The 19,662-nt window shown below is 45.5% G+C and overlaps 2 protein-coding genes, 2 non-coding genes and 1 pseudogene across 7 annotated transcripts; 2 read left to right on the forward strand and 3 right to left on the reverse strand.

The window, feature by feature from the left end:
• The first annotated feature begins 3,117 nt into the window (after nucleotides 1–3,117).
• On the forward strand, nucleotides 3,118–8,265 carry LOC112896452 (pentatricopeptide repeat-containing protein At5g12100, mitochondrial-like). 2 transcript variants are annotated; one of them, XM_025964421.1, is made up of 4 exons: nucleotides 3,118–5,371; nucleotides 5,483–5,584; nucleotides 6,356–6,517; nucleotides 6,968–8,265. In XM_025964421.1, the coding sequence occupies exon 1, from the start codon at nucleotides 3,122–3,124 to the stop codon at nucleotides 5,228–5,230; it is 2,109 nt and encodes a 702-aa protein (XP_025820206.1). In that variant the 5' UTR covers nucleotides 3,118–3,121; the 3' UTR covers nucleotides 5,231–5,371; nucleotides 5,483–5,584; nucleotides 6,356–6,517; nucleotides 6,968–8,265. The 2 variants fall into 2 exon arrangements, with proteins under 2 accessions (XP_025820206.1, XP_025820205.1); XM_025964420.1 differs by having other exon boundaries at nucleotides 6,356–6,427.
• A 342-nt stretch (nucleotides 8,266–8,607) lies between these two features.
• Nucleotides 8,608–8,678, reverse strand: TRNAG-GCC. Its single transcript has one exon. It is a non-coding gene; the product is annotated as a tRNA-Gly (tRNA).
• A 1,336-nt stretch (nucleotides 8,679–10,014) lies between these two features.
• Nucleotides 10,015–10,085, reverse strand: TRNAG-GCC. Its single transcript has one exon. It is a non-coding gene; the product is annotated as a tRNA-Gly (tRNA).
• A 3,646-nt stretch (nucleotides 10,086–13,731) lies between these two features.
• Nucleotides 13,732–15,709, forward strand: LOC112897364 (heavy metal-associated isoprenylated plant protein 23-like). Of its 3 annotated transcripts, none has more exons than XM_025965651.1 (3): nucleotides 13,732–13,868; nucleotides 14,000–14,243; nucleotides 15,142–15,707. In XM_025965651.1, the coding sequence occupies exons 2-3, from the start codon at nucleotides 14,096–14,098 to the stop codon at nucleotides 15,426–15,428; spliced, it is 435 nt and encodes a 144-aa protein (XP_025821436.1). In that variant the 5' UTR covers nucleotides 13,732–13,868; nucleotides 14,000–14,095; the 3' UTR covers nucleotides 15,429–15,707. The 3 variants fall into 3 exon arrangements, with proteins under 3 accessions (XP_025821436.1, XP_025821435.1, XP_025821437.1); XM_025965652.1 differs by lacking the exon at nucleotides 13,732–13,868 and adding an exon at nucleotides 13,897–13,982 and having other exon boundaries at nucleotides 14,064–14,243; nucleotides 15,142–15,709; XM_025965650.1 differs by lacking the exon at nucleotides 13,732–13,868 and having other exon boundaries at nucleotides 13,880–14,243; nucleotides 15,142–15,706.
• A 2,233-nt stretch (nucleotides 15,710–17,942) lies between these two features.
• LOC112898252 lies at nucleotides 17,943–19,619 on the reverse strand (annotated as a pseudogene).
• Between the last annotated feature and the right edge of the window lie 43 nt (nucleotides 19,620–19,662).

A 19,662-nucleotide genomic window follows, 5' to 3' on the forward strand; every position in this document is an offset into this window, starting at 1 on the left:
TTTCTTGACTGGTAGACATCTTTAGGCATCTTGTGATTTGCCGGAAGTATATCACCAATCAAATTCAAGATCATATTGTAACAATTGTGAGATAATGTGAATTTGGACTTAATAGCCATGAGTCGAGTCACGAAAGCAAGGACAGTCACTTTTGTGTGCTCGTGCAACGGCTCTTCTGAAGCTTTAAGGAGCTCGAAAAATTTTTTAGCCTCCGACATAGGTGGATCCTCAGTCTCGGATGGGAGCTCCATATCTTCCCCTAAATCACGAAGCATCTCATCCATTCTATCATACTCTCCATTATCATTACTTAGAACTTGTGGCGATGTCGCCACTTCTAATGGTATTGGAACTTCTGGTGCATTCTGAGGAGGTAAAGCTTCATCGTGATACACCCACACCTCATAGTTAGGCATGAAACCATACTTTATCAGATGTGAGGATAAAACTTTCCTAGTCTGACAATGGCAAATACGACAACGGCTACATGGGCATCTCACATTATTTCCATTCTTTGACATAGCAAAAGCACGCTTAACAAATTCCTCCGTATTAGCTATCCATTTATCTGACAAATTAGGCCAACCTTCGTACATCCATCGTCGATCCTCACCCATACTTTATGTTAAATAATTGCAAAGTTAGAATATAGTTACTTGAGTGATTAGTTTTAAATTATGATATAATAGTTACTAAACTTAAGCGATTAGTGTTTAATCACTATAATATGCATATCAAATATAATATTTTATTTAACTTCCGATGGTGCTGTACTAACCTGGGCGGCGGGGTGTCGGGCGGCGGCGGGTCGGGCGGAGCGGCCGAGCGGCAGGGGGGCAGCCGGGTGGCGGCGGAGCCGACCGGGCGGCGGGAGGCCGGGGTGGCGGTGGGGCCGGCGGCGGCGGGGACGGGCGGCAGGGCGCCGGGCGGCGCGGGGACGGGCGGCGCGGGGCGGGCCGTGATGGGGGGCGGCGGCGTGGCTAGCAGGGGAAAAATGGGGGAAAGAAAACGGAGTTGACAAAACGCGAGCCCGGCGGGGGTAACAGCGGCCCTCAACTTCCGACGGCCCGCCCTAGGCCGTCGGAAGTTACTTAACTTCCGACGGCTCTGTCTGAAGCCGTCGGAAGTTAAGTAACTTCCTACGGCTCTGTCTGCGACCGTCGGAAGATAAATAACTTCCAACGGCTGTGTCCTCGGCCGTTGGAAGTTAAATGTCTTCCGACGGGGCCATCGAAAGATTGTTTTAGCCGTCGGAAGTTGGCTATTTTCCTGTAGTGGTTATCATGGTCCTAGTGTAAACTCTGTTCGAACCTCGCCTGGTAGCCGCCGCACCGGCATCGCACTGCACACCATCTCCAAGGGCGGGTCGTCGTCTGACCGATGGCGTGGGCTCAGGTCAAGGTGCTCTTCCAGTTTGAAAAAGAACTCTATCTTTTGAGCTGAGTAAGAGGAATCCAACGGGCTCGCCATCCGTATTTGAATTGGTAAAGGGTAGAAATCGGCATCCAAGAAGCTCGTCATCTACCTCCGCTTGCAATCCTGGTCGGAATCCATCCCCCTCGCTAGGCATATTTGCCGAGGCCTCGCACTCGCAATCTCGACCTCCCCTCCCGCAGAGGCTCCTTTCCCGCGCTGCTTTCCTCGTTGCTCGCCCCCTACTGCCGGTGCGCCGTCGAGGCCCGCAGCTCCCGCGCCCCCTCCTGCCAGCGCGCCGTTGAGCCGGCACAACTCCAAGGCGTCGCTGTCGAGCCCGCGCCATGAGCGTGCGCCCCCGCCCGTTGCCCGACGTTGTGGGCTAGGTGCTGCGCGGGTGTGTGTCTCCCTTAAATTTTGGTGCTCCACGAGAAGGGAGGCGAGGGAGCTGGCTCTGCTCGACGCCATGGCTGCTGGACCTCAGCTTGGAGGCAGAGGAGAGGAGCGCCGGTGCTGCTCTGGTGGCCGTGGGGGAAATCAGAGGAGGAGGGGACCTGGGCTGCCGCCGCTGCTGTTGGCATGAATAGAGAAGAGGAAGAGGGTGGCGTTGTCGGCTGCTCGTGGAGAGGGAGAAGGTGGAGGCATCATGGCTGTAGGGGAGAGGAGCCGAGGTGGAGGTGAGCTCGGAGGAAGGGGTAATTTGAAATTTTAAATATGGATAGTTAAGGATTTGGCAAGTCTATTCGAGTGTACCTAGATATGGAGAGCGAATCTTAGCTAAATGGATAGCTAATTGGGAATATGGAGAGTGAGATTTGGCTAGGCTCCTGGAGATGCTCTAAGGATATGATAATCTTGATTTTTCCAAGACATTTATGTTTCAACAAAGGAAAACGTTAATACAGGATTCCAGTTTGAAAAGGAACTCTATCTTTTGATAAATTTGCTTTGTTAAATAGTATACATAAATATGATAGAAATCAATATAATTAGAGTTGCTGTTCCGAGATCATGTTTGCTATCCAAAGCAACATTTATTTGCAAAAGTGAAAGAATATCAGTCCCTTCGGGATCAAAAGGCAACACATTTTTTGTGAAAGCAAAATTTATTTGTGAGAGGAAGTATCAACTTTTTTTTTTGCGAGGAGAGGAAGTATGAACCTAACATGATGTAACATTAAGTATTTCAAAATCCATGCAGAGTAAGATTGCACTACTGAACTAAATTTTGGACAAGAATAGCGGTGAACTTGGGATAAATTATCATTTTGTGCGGAAGAAGATAAAACTCTACTATTGTCTTTGATAAAAAATACTTCATATTGAATTTAGAACATTACGATTATGTCTATGACCCCTATTGTAAGGTATATATTTACAAAAATTTAACAAATTTATAAGGTTATGTTACAGGGGTAAAACTTACACACAAGTGACTACTATTTTCAAACTAAAGATTTTAAAGTTATACTAGCCAACCTTTTTACAAGTTTCCGTGGCAAAAAATGTTTAAAACAGGATCTGAGAGAGAACATTTGGGGAATATAAATTATTTCATCATGCTAAGTGTGCAATTTCATGTTCTATTCAAAGTTGAATGTTCGTTAAAAAAACGAAGTTGAATGAAACGCACAGCAAAGGCAAGCTGCAAAACCCTGCAAAACCTCCCCGAGACGAACCATGGCCATGCTCCCAATTCCCAAATTAAATGTCCCGCCTCCTTCCCTGCCGCCGCCACCTATCCTCCGCCTCCGCGGCCTGCCTCAGCGAGCTCGCCTCCCTCGTCGCCGCCGGCCGCTTCCACCGCTGCGTCGACTTCGCCAAGTCCCTCCTCCTCTCCTCCCATCCCCCCGCCGCCAACGTCCCCGACCTCTACCACGCCCTCGCCGCCACACCCGCCGCCGCTGCCTCCGCCGCCGCCTGCCACGGCGACCCGCCCCCTCGTTCCTTCCTCTGCGACGCGGCTTCCGCCCTCGTCGTCGCCTCCGCGCGCCTCCGCCAACCCGACGGCGCGCTCCGCCTGCTCTCTCTCCTCGCCAGCGCGGGCGACGACGCCGTGCCCGCGCCGCTGCCGTCCCTCTCATCCTGCAACCTCCTCCTCGAGTCCTTGCTCTCCCTCGACCGGTACACCGACGCGCGCGCCGCGTTCGGCGTCCTCGTGGCCGCCGGGGTACGCCCGGACACCTTCGCGTGGAACAAGGCCATCCAGGCCTCCGTCGCGGCGGGAGACCTCGATGAGGCCGTCAGCATGCTGCGGCGGATGGGCCGTGACGAAGGGGCTCCTCCGTCCGACGCCTTCTCGTACAATGTGGTCATCGCGGGACTATGGAGGGCAGGGAAGGGCAGCGACGCCCTCAAGATGTTCGATGAAATGGCGGAGAGGCGAGTTGCACCAAATAGGATCACATACAACACGATGATCGATGGGCACGTCAAGGGCGGGGACCTGGAGGCTGGTTTCAGGCTGCGGGATCAAATGCTCCATGATGGCCCAAAGCCGAATGTCGTCACTTGCAACATCCTGCTATCAGGGCTGTGCCGCGCTGGCAGGATGGACGAGACGAGAGCCTTGTTGGATGAGATGGCATCGCATAGGTTGGCGCCGGATGGTTTCACATACAGCATTTTGTTTGGTGGTCTCACTAGAACTGGAGATTCATGGACCATGCTTTCTTTGTTTGGAGAGTCTTTGAAGAAGGGCATCATGATTGGGGCTTACACTTGCAGTATCTTTCTGAATGGTCTTTGCAAAGAAGGAAAGGTTGCAAAGGCAGAACAAGTGTTGGGGATGTTGGTGCACACAGGATTGACCCCAACACGAGTGATCTACAACACTCTAATCAATGGCTATTGTCAGATTCGGGACCTTCAAGGGGCCTTCTCCATATTTGAGCAGATGAAATCACGTTACATTAGGCCAGATCACATCACTTATAATGCACTAATAAATGGTTTGTGCAAGGCAGAGATGGTGACCAAAGCAGAGGATTTGGTGACGGAGATGGAGAATAGTGGAGTGGATCCGAGTGTGGAAACTTTCAATACACTGATTGACGCTTATGGTAGGGCTGGCCAACTTGAGAAATGTCTCATTGTTCTATCTGATATGCAAGAGAAGGGTATAAAGTCAAATGTTATCTCTTTTGGTTCAGTTGTAAATGCTTTTTGCAAGAATGGAAAAATCCCAGAAGCTGTAGCAATCTTGGATGATATGATACACAAAGATGTTTTACCAAATGCACAGGTCTACAACTCAATCATCGATGCTTATATAGAGTCTGGTGCCATTGAGCAGGCTTTTATTCTTGCTGAGAAGATGAAAAATAGTGGAGTATCTGCAAGTATAGTTACCTACAATTTGTTGTTAAAAGGTCTTTGCAAAAATTCACAAGTTGATGAAGCTGAACAATTGGTCTACAACTTAACAAATCACGGGCTGAGACCTGATGTTGTCAGCTACAATACTATAATATCAGCATGCTGCAACAAGGGCGATGCTGATAGAGCATTGGAGCTTCACCACGAAATGCACAAGTATGGCATCAAACCTACACAGAGAACATACCATACACTTCTTAGTGCATTGGGTGGTTCAGGGAGAGTACATGATATGGAAAGTCTGTATCGGCAAATGTTGCACAAGAACGTGGAGCCTAGCAGTAGCATATATAGAATCATGGTCGATACCTATGCGAGATTTGGCAATGAATCAAAGATGGAATCTCTGAAGAAGGAAATGTCAGAGAAAGGAATTGCCATTGATGACACTGAAAGAACTAACTGTGAGCTAGATAGGAGCATAGCAAGTCCAATTTGATTGCATTGTTTTGAAAGGAACAGGCTGGAGGGCTGCCTATTGTGTTAATAGAAAAACAAAAGGAGTTTCAGAGTTAGAGTTCAATTGTACAGAAACAAAAAGAAATAGCAGTATGCAGCTCAAAAGGATGCTAACTGCTAGGTACATTTGATCTGAATCTTTTGCTCCTGCTAAGACCCAGGTCACTGATTTCTTTTTTTAATTTTATCTAGCGGTGTATTTGGATCAACTTTTGTTATTCCTCTATTGTAGAAAACTCATGCACCATATTCCTGCTCCGTTACTTCCTAAGTTGCAAGGATGACGGAGGATATTATTTCGAAAATTTGGTCATTGCACCTCACGGACAGAATGGTATAGTTGATCACTTTTTCCTTACCTTACTGTGATTCTCTAAATTTACTATATAATTTATGTACAGAATTCAGGGCACATGTTTTTACTTATGTACTGCAACATCTTTTGTTTGCCAAATTTCCATACCTAAAATGAAAAATGACATTTCCTTTACCGATGAAGAGTGTAAACACTTATTAGATTAACAACTAGTTAGATGTTGTGAAACTGAATTGGGTGTGACAAGAAAATAACTTGCTAATAATTGCTGTCACTTTATTTGCTTTGTGACTTTCCACTGTGATTTATTTTATTTACGACTTCTATCATAGGTTGAAAGATAATGACTGAATGGTCCAAAAGTACAAGGTTTTAAAACTGATGCTACTTTAAGGTTGTTTTCCTGTTACTGGCAAAACAAATAGTACTAGTTTTCATTGATTTTTCACATGTCTCTAAAGATGTATATTCATACTTTTTTTTACTAATACTCAAAAGTTGAAACTATCCTTTGGTGGTACAGTACCTACTTATTGCTTGACTTATCGATTTGGATAGTTGCAGTGTATCTTGAAAATGAAGAATAGCATCTTTGGGTGAATGTTGCTATATCATAGCTCGATTCCTCTATGCTCTGATTTGTTATGTGTATCTGGCTATATGCAGTTCATTTCGATTGGATCCCACTTTTCCTTTTGTATCTCTGAACATTATCTACATGTCTGCAGTAAATAATATTTTTTTATTCTGATACCTGATAGTTTTTTGTATTCATTCACTTTTTTGCAGTTCTGATATTCATTCACGACAGAATTTTCTATCCACCAGAAGAGAAGGTGCAGATGTGCAGTACATCTCCAAGTAAGATCAGCTTACCCACTCATTCTTGATTTGTAGTAGTCTCGGACCCTTGGAGGATACTTTTTCCTAGAAGATCTCAGTTCCTTAAATGTAAGCCATTTATTGCAAGAAGATAGTACTGTACCAAGTAGCAATATATACAAAACAAACCGCAGCTATTTTCTTTAGAAAGCTTTTAGCCTTTTGCTAATCTTGCCTATCTATTTGCTCCTTATACTTAATATTTGTTATTCAGTCCTCAAATGGATCTCAACTAAAGGTTTTTGTTTACCTATAAAACAAGGTCCTGGTGAAGATTTGGCCAACTAGCCTGTCACTTGACAGATTAGTTTCACAATCTCATCCTCTAAGTTATATATGCGGCTACAGCATCTGCCAATGGTCCAGGATAACTATTCATGTTAGTGTTCACAGTAGTTACTTGCCCACATGGATTTTGAACCTGTAGCACTTTTTAGTTAAATGGTAAATGTTTTCTGTCAGCTTAGCCAATTAGTCATTCAAGATCTGTATTTACATGCTGTACATTACCATTTCCAGGATCACTATCTGGTCAACTAGATGGAGACTGCTGTGCAATCAGGAGTAGTGGACTTATCTCTTGGTTTTTCAGTTTGTCACTGACAGCAATGGGAAAGTTATTGCTTACATGGTTGTGGATAGTACTTCCTGAAACAAAAGTTGTTATGAGAGTAAAGGCAGAATCCCTCTAGAATTATTCAACATGCTACTATAGATCAATGAGCTGTCATCGTCATACTTATTTCTCGTAGGACAACTTCCGCAAGAGTGAACTCAAGAGTCTTGGCTGCCCCCATAGTGGCTGGCTGCAAAAGGTAATTTCGTCTAGATTGGAGATCAGGCATAAGTTCAGGGAAATGCATAACGGCTTGGCAACTGCAAACAGTAGAGTATGGAGGCCTGGGTGTTTTACATCTAAAGCTACCTGGTTGTGGTTTGCAGCTGAGATAGATCTCGTCGCGTAAGGTACATTATGGACACAATTATAAATCTTTCCAAATTGATTTTGAGCTTAGGTTCCAGCCATATTTGATACCTTGCCAAGGGTCCACATTGATGATGGAAAAATTGCTCCTTTTTGGTGAACTGGGTAGAACCATAGAGGCACCGCAATGAGAAATGTAGCGCCTGACTTACGAGAGCTTAGTTACTATTAAAACAAAGAAGCTGCAGATGGTCAAACAAACTCTTCACCAGGAACAGAGGATCAGGGGTATTATCAGCCTGTTGTCAGTGCAAGCTTAATCAACATAGTAAATCTTCACGGAAGGGCAACACAGTGCATCGGCGATGGCCATGCTCAGGTCAACACAGTGCTAAATCGGCATTCAAGATAATTTTTTCAAGGATCTCTAGTGCAATAGCACTTTGGGAATCTTGAGTACCACTCTTGGTCTGAATTTTGTATGCTGGATCTTCAGAGACAGCTTTGGACACCAGAGCATATGGAAATACATGGGCTAGAGTCACAGATTATGCAATGACTCACGACCAAGAAACTGAAACAGCAGGCCACCTTCTTACCAAACGTGTCTTTGCTAAGCAAATGTTGAATTGCTGTAACCTTCCAGGTGAACCTTCAAGATTGGTGGTTACTCCTAAGATGATTGACGCAGAAAGTCGGTTGTCAGCCGTGTGAACAAACCAGGTGAGAAGCTCATGACTGCAAAGACTGCACGGTTACTGGTGTTAAGCACCTTGGTAGATTAAGGTTGCAACCATAGTCCTTTTATCATTTTTCGCTTCAGGTATTAAATAACTATTGTTGTTCACTGAACCATTACCAGAGGGCAAAAAAACAATATTCTTTATCTTTTATAGAGTGAGTATTTTGGAACGCAAGATTTCCATCTTACACTTCCCTCTTTTACAAATGCGGTTCTTTCTATTTGCGTGGTGTGGTATCTTTTTCATTATTTTTCTTTTGAATTCTAGGGAATTAGACAACCCTGGCATTTTCTCCTCAAGGTATAGCTGCAGCGGTATGCATTTTTTCTAACATTCTCAGTTGTGCATGTGCTAAAAGATGTACTGTGGCATTATTTTTGAACTAAAATCACGTAACGTCGGGCACTCCAGTCCGCTGATAGTGAGTTATTGTGACAGTTAAATACAGGGGGAAATGAGGCTGAGAGATTAAAAAAAAACGCAAAAATGACTGCACCAGCCGGGAATCGAACCCGGGTCTGTACCGTGGCAGGGTACTATTCTACCACTAGACCACTGGTGCTGTTCTGCGGAAAAACATATTTTACGTACTTAACCTTCGTATTTGTAAGATTAGGTTTCTAGGATCTTACATCAAGCCTCCACATGGTTTGCACTGAAGATTCTCTCTATTAGTACTACAATAGCGGTGACTACATGCATCTGGTGAATTTCATTACTTATTTATTTCAATAGTTTGGATGTGAAATGCTATATCAATGATGCAGGAAGTTAATCTTATTGAGCAAATGCAATGAGGCAAGCACTAGAACACTAAAAAATACTGAGCCTTTTGTGAACTAACTGACAGAATTTTATCGCATCACACCATCCATGCAATTTACATCATTCCAGTTCACAATCCAGTTTTCAAAGAAAAATAATAAAATAAAAATGCCTACAAGACTACTCATGTCCCCTCTATAAGTCCTAGCAGCATCACCGAAGCTTCCTTTGGCCTCAGCTGAAAAATATTAGATTATCAGTAACAAATAATGAAAACTACCAAGTACAAGCATGGACAGAACCAAGAACATGTACAGATCATCTCGTGTGCCTTCCTTCTTATACATGACCTTCTCCTTTGCCATTTTATAGTGAAATTAGTAACACAATCTGTAACAAAAACAAATATGCAAATATTCAAGGTTGGAGATTTCAAGCTATCTGAAAACAATCAAAATGAAAACTGGAGCAGAGTGATTTCAAGGTTGTTTGTTTTACAGAGAGATCTCCAAGTACCCGTGAGAAAAAAGGTATTTAGTCCAAGTTCAAATATTCCAGGTTTGCTCACTTGAAGGACACACGTATTAGTCAGTCAAATGGCAAACTTGTTCAGATAACAACACAGAGAAGGCAAAGAATTAGCTTCACTCTTCATCATCGTTACTGAATAGTTTACAAAACCACCTGGTGGATGGTCCATTGGCCCCAGAAATGTACATATTAATTATAGTGTGCAAACAGTCAAAAGGGACTTGAACAAATCCAGAAAAATTCAAAAACTAAATCGCACGACAGAGAACAAGTCGGAGTAACTGGCCAACAAACATCTCTTTTCTGAAACTGTGAGCCTTATGCTTTCGTGGCCTAGCAGACAAACAAATGCCCAGTTGTGAGTATGGTAATCCGTGAAGATATTTGAAGCAAACAAATAAGTCAGATGACCTCCACTTTTGAAAAGCGTGTAAAGTCGTAATTGAGCAGTGGAAAGAAAACTAATGCACTAGAGAGGAAAGAAGACTTCAATAATGGGGGAAAAAAGTAATGCACGAGTCCGCTAATGCTGATTTATTACTGTGACAGTTAAATACGGGGAAATAAGACTGAAAGAATAAAAAAAAGCAAAATGGGAGATATGCACCAGCCGGGAATCGAACCCGGGTCTGTACCGTGGCAGGGTACTATTCTACCACTAGACCACTGGTGCTATTTTATTAGCGAGATTTCAAGTATAAGCTACTTAGTGCGTTACGATTTGTTAGAGAGGATTCTACAACTAGACCTTAACATTTTTTTTGAAACAATAGACCTTAACATTTGTAAACTACTCCAGATATTTGTTACGATTTGGTGCTTTTATGACTCAAATACAGTTATTTTTTTTAAAAAAATTTCATGTATTCATGCTATAAAGGTCTAGTTTGGCAAGTCGACCTTTTCCCCAGCTTTGTACTAATCAGTGTGTTGCATCAATTAACGTTCAATTTTATCGCAAAAAGTCCATGCAATTCTTTCCCTGTTTTCTCGTATGAACTACTCCCTCCATCCTGAGGCATTAAAATGTTCAAAATTTATACTTCAATTAATGTAAGGCATTCTAGAACTTTTGAATAATTTTTGGATAAATATGAAAGGAAAGTTATTTAATTTTCCTTGTCTCTTAGCTGCATATTTACCTTTTCTATTCCTTCCTACCATGCTTAATCTTAAGAAAAAATTTAATTATGGCCGGTAAATAAGGGTACATGCGTCTTTTATTCTCTTCCTTAATCTATCCTAAAATTGCTAGAATATCTTATATTACATGATGGATTACAGGATGGAGAGAGTATGCCTTTATGCTCGTCAGCAGCGACCTGTGGGCGCCAATCAAGCCAGAGAGGAAGCTTCATCAGAGAAAAGCAAGGCAGAGAATCACCCAGCTGATCATTGGTGATGGCCAAGAGCTCTCCGATGGTGACGCCTACATGCCCTACGGAGAACTAACATCCTCTCAAGTCCTGATCAGTCGTTTCCACCGGCCGGCAGGCCGGCGATGCTCCAAAATCTCAAATTCCTCTGAAAAGAGTGGCTCTATTTTTCAAGCTTCAAGGATCGTCGCTTCTTAAAAGCTTTGCTATGCTAGTGATGGTTCCTATTAGCCAGCATGCCTGATGCATCGTGATCGGAACGATGCGCTGCAGTAGCCTTGACCAAATAATGGCCACATATTCAAACTGATTAAGTGATGCGCAATCTGCATCGGAACCAGGCGAAGGAAAAAAATGTATATGCAGTAGTGTTCTGGACTATTTCTGATCGATAGCTCGAATCTGGCTAAATTAATAATCAGCCTTATTTTGGTCCATTTTTTCACAATGTTTTGTCTTTCTAATTTGAGTGATCAGAAATGCACATTAGGCGCTAACAAGGGCATGATACTTGAAATTTGGCTTAGCAGAAATATATGTGTCTAATCATGCACAATCGTACATCTGAAGGGTTCCAGACAAAGGCATTCCTTAGCAAACATGAGAACGTGTTGTGCCAATAATTGCAAGGTATATGTTCCATTTTGGGTAGAAGGTCACTGTTTCCAGCTCAGTCCCACACACTACAGTGTCTACACACTGCCTCATCTATCACCAAAGTTCTCATATTCCATCACCTTTCATCCTTTCCGGCACAGGAAGCTACGCATGCAAAGGCCGCAGAGAACTATCTTATACGACAGTCCCTTAAAGCTCCCATGCCTGATCTATTGGTTCCTAAATGCGCATATGCATTAACAGTAAGAAAAGACATTCAAAGTTACCCACATGTATATCTTATTAGGAAAACCATGTGTTTCATATAGTTGCCTTATATATGCACGCTTTAATTTGTAAACTCCATTCCAAGAAATATGCTTAGCCAACATTCACTTGCACATAAAATTATTTTTAGCCATCGGTTATTGACTCAGTGCATGGTGCATGTGCCTAGATAGATACGTAAGATCTGATACTCTTATGTCAAAAAAGATCTTCCTACGTTTTTGCATTGCTCCAGCTGCTGTCTCCTCTAATTGGCACGATTCAGTCTAATGGTGTAATCTTTATCTCCCACTGAGGTTTGAGAGCGTCATGGTGTGTGCAACTTTAGCTCGCTCGCCAAGCACTCACTTTTCACGTGAAAGAGAGTACACGGACCAACTATCTGGTGCTTTTTGGAAAGAAAAGGAAAGAAAAGACATCCTAGATAATGCCTATACAATAATCAAACAAAAATATTTAATCAGATTGATACAATGAGGAGACGCAATCAAGTGAAGAAATGATAGAGGCACCGGTTAAACCAACAGTGCAAAAGAAGACGTTGGTACAATCATTCTGTGGTTACTCAGTACGCATGTTTTGATTCTAGAAGGGTTTCCAAGCAAAGTCTTCAGCACAAGTTAAACCAATGGTCGTCGGTGCATTGCGTCAGTGCAATAACGTCAACAGAGGATGGCAGTTGGAGTTCAATGGCTATTAGGCAGGCTGGGTGTGACCAGTTAAACCGACGGTTGCGACCGGTTTAACCGACGCTTTATGCTTTTTAGGGAAAAAATATGTAACGGCTAGGAGTGGATTTGCCTCACCCCGGGTTATCTGAGAATGCTGGAGTTCGTGAGAAACTACAGAAACTCTGCTGAAGTTCTACAAGCCAACCAAAGAGCTCATTGATCAAATCCTTAGGTTTAGCACAAGCTTTGTGAGGTATAGTGCTAGGCTAGCTCTAGAGAGAGTGTGAGAGCAAGGTGTTGTAACCTTGTGCTGGTTCTTGAGGTGAACCTCAAGCTTGTATCTCGGTGTGCCGGCCGCTTGGAGTCTTTGTCACTTGTCGGCAAGTCTTCGATCCTCCAGCTTGGTGTAGAGCGGTGACGACGGCTCTGTGCGGGGGACGAGAAGACCCCTCCTTCGTGCGAAACTCTGTAGTGAAGGCGGCATCAAGGTGACCGGAAGACTTGGCATGAGCCTTAGTGGTCTAGCCTTTGTGGCAAATTAAAGGGTGCCCTGGAAGAGACTTGGTGATCGGAAAACAATACTCTTTATAAGTGCTTCAACAATATGGACTAGGGATAGCTTAGTGCCTACCGATAACACAGAATAAATCCTTGCGTCAAGAGTTTACTTCATCTCATCCTCTCTGTACGTTTCCGCATTTCTTACTTGCAACTTGCGTGCCTTTACATTCTTAGTGTAGTATCTTGATAGGATTGGCTATAAGTTGCAAAACTCTTTTGGGATAAGGGTTTCATACTAGATGAACTATAGTTGCACATCTAGATAGTATGATCTAGTTTATATTTTATGCAAACTAGTTTGAGCTATAGGATAAGGTTTTAAGTTTGCTTAATTCACCTTCTCCCACTCTTAGGCTATAAGCACCGATTTCTTTCACGTGGAATGTCCATGCCTGTGAATTTTTTATGTAATATCCTAAAAATAGTGGTACAGTAAACTTCGATCCTGTTTCCTTTAGACGATTGATATGTAAGATGATAATTATTTTTTCCTTCTTTTTCCACCGTTTTAGTTTTGTAGAAATTAATACATATGGGTATGGCTTCGCTACTAGAGAAAAGTTGTCCCTAGATATGTAGTCGGGGTAGTCAATAGCACTCTGCTTTCTAATAATAACAGACACCTTTCCTGCCAGTTCATTTAACAAAAAAAAAAAGAGAAGTCAATTACATTACTGAAATCTAAGCAGCGAAGAATGTAGACGGATGCCTTTGGACAGATTAGCACGGGAATAAGTATACGATAGAGTAGCATCCTTTATCGAAAATGGTCGGTCATATATGCCTTTATTTGGGAGATTAGGGATCCATTTCTCCTTCCGAAAGCGAAAAAAGCCCATTGCGTATTAGAACAATCTTGTCTGTTTAGTGAAGAGTACTGTAGCAGCAGCCAAGGAAGGAAGAATGGCGCATCTTGGCATCTACATGGAAAGCTATCTCCCGCCAACAACCTATAACTCATAGGTAGGCAGCAGGCATGCATGGTTGGTTACATAAACCTGAGCCTTAGGCCTTGGCACCTCCATTATTAGCAGCAAGTCACACCAGCTCAAGTGAATTGAGCAACCGTTCTTAATGGTTCATACTTCTTTCAGAGCTTTGCTTGGCCATTTCGAGGAAGGAGCGCAAGTGATTCTTCTAACTAGGTTGTATTATTAGAAAGCTAGCGGTGCAGCGAGTTTGAGGGCGCCATGGGAGCCGTGGTGTCGGCGCTGGCGGGAGCCAGCAGGGAGAGGCAGAGCAGGAAGAGGAAGCAGTTCCACACGGTGGAGCTGAAGGTGAGGATGGACTGTGACGGCTGCGAGCTCAAGGTCAGGAACACTCTTGCCAGAATGAGAGGTATGCATGCGTTTTGGATTTACCTGAATTGTTTTGTCTGGATCCCTTTTTTTTCTTATCTCAGCCCGCCGTCTATAGTAGTGTTTGACAAATATGATGCACGTGTACCCTAAAATAATGGGATCCCATAAATTAATGGCACGATCAATCACAACAATCTTCCCCAGGTTTGGTTTAAGTATACTCAGCTGCTCCAACCGAATCAAATTAAATTCTTTGGTTGGATAAAAATTGCTCTCCTTGAAGCATAGCATGTCCTGATATTGGGAAAAAAAATACTTGGTTTCAGAGCTTGGGACCATTGATTGATTGATAGATCAATTTAGTGAACTTAAGACTCTTAAGCTACACACGTCACTCACTCATCCTATCTTAGATTCCTTGAACAACCATACTGGAAAGTCGGCCGTATGTGTAACGGACCTGATGCCTGATGAGGTTGGTGGGAGTCAAACACGATCCTATCTTCAGAATGTGGTGTCACAAGTTACACGTCGCTGGGCTGCTATCAACCAATTGTGTTTGATCCAAAGTGCTAAACTTTAGCATTAGTCCATACATATTGAAGTGCTAATAAGATAGATTAAACTTTAATCAAAACTTAAAACCTTACCTTTAGCATAGGTACGTGCTAATATATACTAAAGTTTAGCAATTAATTTTAGCCTATCCAAACAGATCGTAATCTTCTTTTGTGAGCAACTCAGCATGGAAAACTTTTGCAATGATCCTGTGCTGGCTTCTGGAAAGTTCATCATGCATCCGTATTTAATTTCAAACATTCGTCTTCCCTTCTTCAAATTTTACCTCGTTTTTGTTACGAATTCAGTATTACTAGGCCGCGGCGGACTAGTTAATTCTATCGTCGATATATGATTTGATTTGGATGGATGTACAGGGGTGGAGTCGGTGGAGATCAACCGGAAGCAGCAGAAGGTGACGGTGCAGGGGTTCGTGGAGCCGCAGCGGGTGCTCCGGCGAGCCCTGTCCACGGGGAAGCGCGCCGAGCTGTGGCCCTACGTGCCCTACACCAACCCCTACGTCGCGCCGCCGGTGTACGACAAGAGGGCGCCGGCGGGCCACGTCCGCAGGGTGGACGCCCTCATCGCCCCCGCCGCCGGCCGCGAGGAGGACCTCTCTACCATCTTCAGCGACGACAACCTCAACGGCTGCTCCGTCATGTGATGCGCCCACCGATTTGACTGAGCACTATGCGTGTCGTTTGTACGCGGCGCCGTAGGCTTTTGCAAGAGCGTGCCTTGTTGTTTGGATGAAGAAACTAGTTTTACTGGTAACCGGTAACCAGGAGATGAGCACGACCACCATCGCAAAATTATAAACGGGATTAATTGATGAGGGCCTTTTGTAGCTTTGTATTCGATGAATGCATGTATATCCCTTAATTATATTCCAAGCCTAAACCTTGAGTGCCTACTAGGGCTCGCGCGCAAATTTTCATATCTGTGTAGTAGAAGGCTCATGCATGTGCATAGGAAATGACAAAATTGCACGTAGAGTCACCGGTGCTGGTATTTTTCATTCAAGCATCGTGTGTTGCAGCGTGCAAACCGATGCTCCAATAGGAGAGAGGAAGTTGGAGCATCGGTTAACTATGGCTGCTCTAAGGCGTTTTAGCAAATATGCTCTAATCAGAACACCTTACCTCATATATTTCTTAGGCAGAAAAGCAAACTTTTCGGTTCAAGTCCATGTGCTAGATCATCCAGCTTGTCGTATTGAATAGAGAATTGCTCTGATCTCTTTGGATTTCATTGGAAAGTTTGTCTGAACAGAAGGGATCTACAGTTAATGGGAGGACACTAGCGCTAGCTTTTCTAGTTCCATGAAGGACATCATGTTTGGATTGGCTCTTAGCTACTAGTGGCTGGATTCTGGAGCGGAACATCTCAGCTCTGATTCTAGACTCAATTGCAGTGAAGAGAATCAAGAGCTGCTGCTGATTCATGCGTATCGCACGCTGGGAGACGGTAGCATTACACTTCTTTACCTCTCATGGATGGTCGTTTAGATTACGAATTTGTTTTTGAGTTGTACCTTTATTTTCACAAGTTTTTTTTATCAAGTTGGTGTGCGTTTGGCTACTACTTATAATAAGTGCCAACTAATTTCTTCTTGGTAAGGTTGAAGCGAGTATTTTCTTTCATTATCTAAGAAGAATGAGTGAACACCTCCTTGGCCGCACGCCATGGCTGCCAGAATCGAGGCCAGCATCTTGCCGCATGTGCATATGAAATGACAGATTTGCTGACATCAGCAGCACAACAAAATTTGAAATTCAAAATAAGTGATAATTTCCAAACTAGGAGTTTGAATTAAATCTTGGTTGCGCCTCACTACAAGAAGTCAGTTAATTTAAATGAGGTCCGGCGGCGGTGAATCGAGCTCCGCCGCCGGGGAATTGAAAGTAACGTTCGAAATTTCAGTCATGCCGGCGGCGCTAGCTTAAAATCATGCCCGAAACAAGACCATCTGAGCCATCTAGCTGGTCCCGTGCCCGTTGATCATCCGATCCATTCGGCGGCGACGCCAAGGTCCTGCAGGTCGGGCCGTGCTTCTCTGCTCGCGTACCTTCACCGGCCAATCACCACGCCTGAACTTTGTCCGACTGTGACGCCTCTCACCGAGTTCTATTACCTTCTCCCTTCGTGACTTTGGTTACTGGAAAGGTGAGTTCTTGTTTTGTTGTTTGCACATAAACCAACGCTGATTTCTCAAGAACGAAATTAATATTGTTGTAACCGAAAGAGATTCATGGGGTTGCAGAAATACGAGCGAGATGGACTCTGACGAACACGGATCCTCAATCGAAACCAAGGAAGCATCACAGGAACACAGTGATTTGTAGCGGTGATGACGAGTGGGAGGGAGGCAGAATCCTACTACGTTGAGCTGGAGAGAGATTGGATAAGTGGGATGAAGTTGAATGATTCTTTATTATGAGTTGAGTTTTTTTGTTCCAGCGAGTTCTGGGACATGTACTTTCTTTAATCCAGCATATGGAAATTAAGTGGTTAAGTTGAATGGAAGTTTGAAGCTTATTGAGTGTTTACGGCTAGCACTTTGCTACTGGTTGAAAACATGGAACCGATTTGGCATGTTGACCAACCAAAACCTGACGTGATTTACCTCTCAAAATGTGTGTAACTGATCCTGATGTCTTGTCCACCCACCTTCAATCCCACACGTAATATAGGTTTGGAATGGTGTTTCGCGAGTCCACTCTCTGACTTGTCATGTCTACATTCATACCAACATTAGTAATTAAATTGTTATAAAAAACATCAGCAATAATTATGGAAATGGGACATTGAAATGAGCCACCGAATAAAACTCAGTAAGCGCACGTAGGGATGCAAGTTATACATATTTTGGGTTATTGGGTCGATCCAAAAAGTTGATAAAATGAACTAGTTAGAAAAAAATAAATTATAAAAGAAATGAATTAGAGTGGCGTGCTATAAAAATACTATTGGGTAGCCACTTGCATCCTTAAGCACACTTCCAGGCAAATGTACGTACTTTTTAACTGGGACATGAGCTTCAGTAAGTGTTACATATTATTCGATTGATACTGTTTGGAGTTTCGGTCCATTTTTTCCTGAAAACTGAAAATAATAAAAAAGTATGATCAAATAACTAGCTTATCCTAAATGTCGTAGATCCCGTATTAGTATCTGACTAGCTATTGCTTCACTTGGTCTTGACGACCCCTTCGTTCCCGGCCAGCAGCAGGTACTTGTCCTTCCTCGTCAGGGCCGTCCCCTCGAACCCGAGCGCGGAGGCGATCGCACGCTGCACCTCGTTCGCCACCTCGATGCTGCTCTTGCCGCTCTCCGTGTTCACCGGCTCCAGGAACTGGACGATGTACTCCGGCCGGGGATTCATCAGGAAGTACACCGAGTCGAAGCTCTTGGCGACGGGCGACGTGGACGTGGCGTAGAACACGGCCGTGCGCGCGTCGACCGCCACGGGGGTCACCTCGGGGGCGAGCTCGGCGAACAGCGGGCTGAACCGGAGCAGGTACGGCTCGCGGCACGTCGTGCCCTCGGGGCACACCACGACGTCGCCCCGCGCCAGCATCGACGACATGCGGCGCCGGTCCTCCTCGCGGCCGCGGGTCAGGCGCTGCAGCGGGATCGGGGAGAGCACCTCCGACAGGCGGCTCAGGCTGTACGTCACGGCGGCGACGGGCCTCCTGAGCGCGCAGGCGATGCCGACGGGGTCCAGGAGTGTGCGGTGGTTGCAGGCGTAGAGCCGGCCGCCGCGGGGTTCGGCGTTGCTGCCCTCCGCCGCGGGAGTGGGTCCGATGACGCGCACCCTGACCCCGGTGAGCCCGGCGACGACGCTCGACAGGCGCCACGGGAGGAGGACGTAGATGGCGATGCGAATGACGGCGAGGACGACGGCGAAGGGGAGGTAGATGTACATGGCGAGCGCGGCCGCCGGCGTCGGCGTGAACGCCAGCCGGCCGTCGTGGAACACCATGGGCCTCGGGTAGTCCTTCTTCTTCTTCTCGGTTTGCTTCAGGGCGAGTCCAAGTCTCTCCGTGTCCAACTCGCCGCCCTCCATGACGCCGGTGAGGTACCCGGCCCCTCCCTTCACCTCCGCCCCGACCACCACGTCGAACCCGACGTACTCCGTCAAGAACGCGTCCACCATGACCGTCGGGAACGACCGGGTCACGGCGGCCACCTTAACCTCCTTGGGCAGCGCGCCCACGGCCTCCAGCGCGCGCATGTCCGCCGCCTCCCGGAAGAAGTGCTTTGGCAGCACGGCCCTTCCGATCCTGGCGGCCTCGTCGCGCCGCAGCCCGCAGAAGGCGACCATGGACATGGCCCTCACGCGCGCGCCGTGGGGGAGCGCGCGCAGGGCCGGGTAGAGCGCGAGCAGGGCGAGGCCCCGGGCGTAGCCGCCCGCCTCGACGGCGACGAGGAAGTACGGCGAGAACACGGCGGACGGCGACGACGGTTTAAGGAGCAGCGCGTCGACGTCGACGACGAGGGCGTCCTCACCGATCAGGCGGGCTCGTGGCGGCGGCGCGGCCGCAGCCGCGGTGGCTGCCTCGCCGCGGCTGCCGAGGATGCCGGCGATGAGATGGCGTCTGACGAAGCGGTGGAGGTGGAGCGCGCGGCTGGCGAAGCTGAAGGTCGTGTTCGCCATGCACACCTCCATGGTCGTCACTTTACTGTTGCTCCGGAATATGGTGCAACGCAAACAATGGTCTGATTATATATTGGGTATCTAATGTGGCAGGCTGACAGTCGGATACATGATTACTGTCGGACTCACGGCAGCAACCGGCTCGAACTCGGACTGGACTTTTCTTTTTCTTTTTCTTTTTAGATTCGAACTCGGACTGGACTTGGCAGGTCCTGATCGCGTGTCTGTGTTCTTTTCT

This window comes from Panicum hallii, chromosome 6 (assembly GCF_002211085.1).
Source record: "Panicum hallii strain FIL2 chromosome 6, PHallii_v3.1, whole genome shotgun sequence".
NCBI classification, from domain to species: domain Eukaryota; kingdom Viridiplantae; phylum Streptophyta; class Magnoliopsida; order Poales; family Poaceae; genus Panicum; species Panicum hallii.

Bases quoted from the DNA above. Each gene is read 5' to 3' on its own strand.
- LOC112897364 (XM_025965651.1), top strand. From the start codon at position 14,096: ATGGGAGCCGTGGTGTCGGCGCTGGCGGGAGCCAGCAGGGAGAGGCAG. The intron at 14,244-15,141 runs GTATGCATGCGT...ATGGATGTACAG, and splicing joins CACTCTTGCCAGAATGAGAG to GGGTGGAGTCGGTGGAGATC.
- LOC112896452 (XM_025964421.1), top strand. From the start codon at position 3,122: ATGTCCCGCCTCCTTCCCTGCCGCCGCCACCTATCCTCCGCCTCCGCG.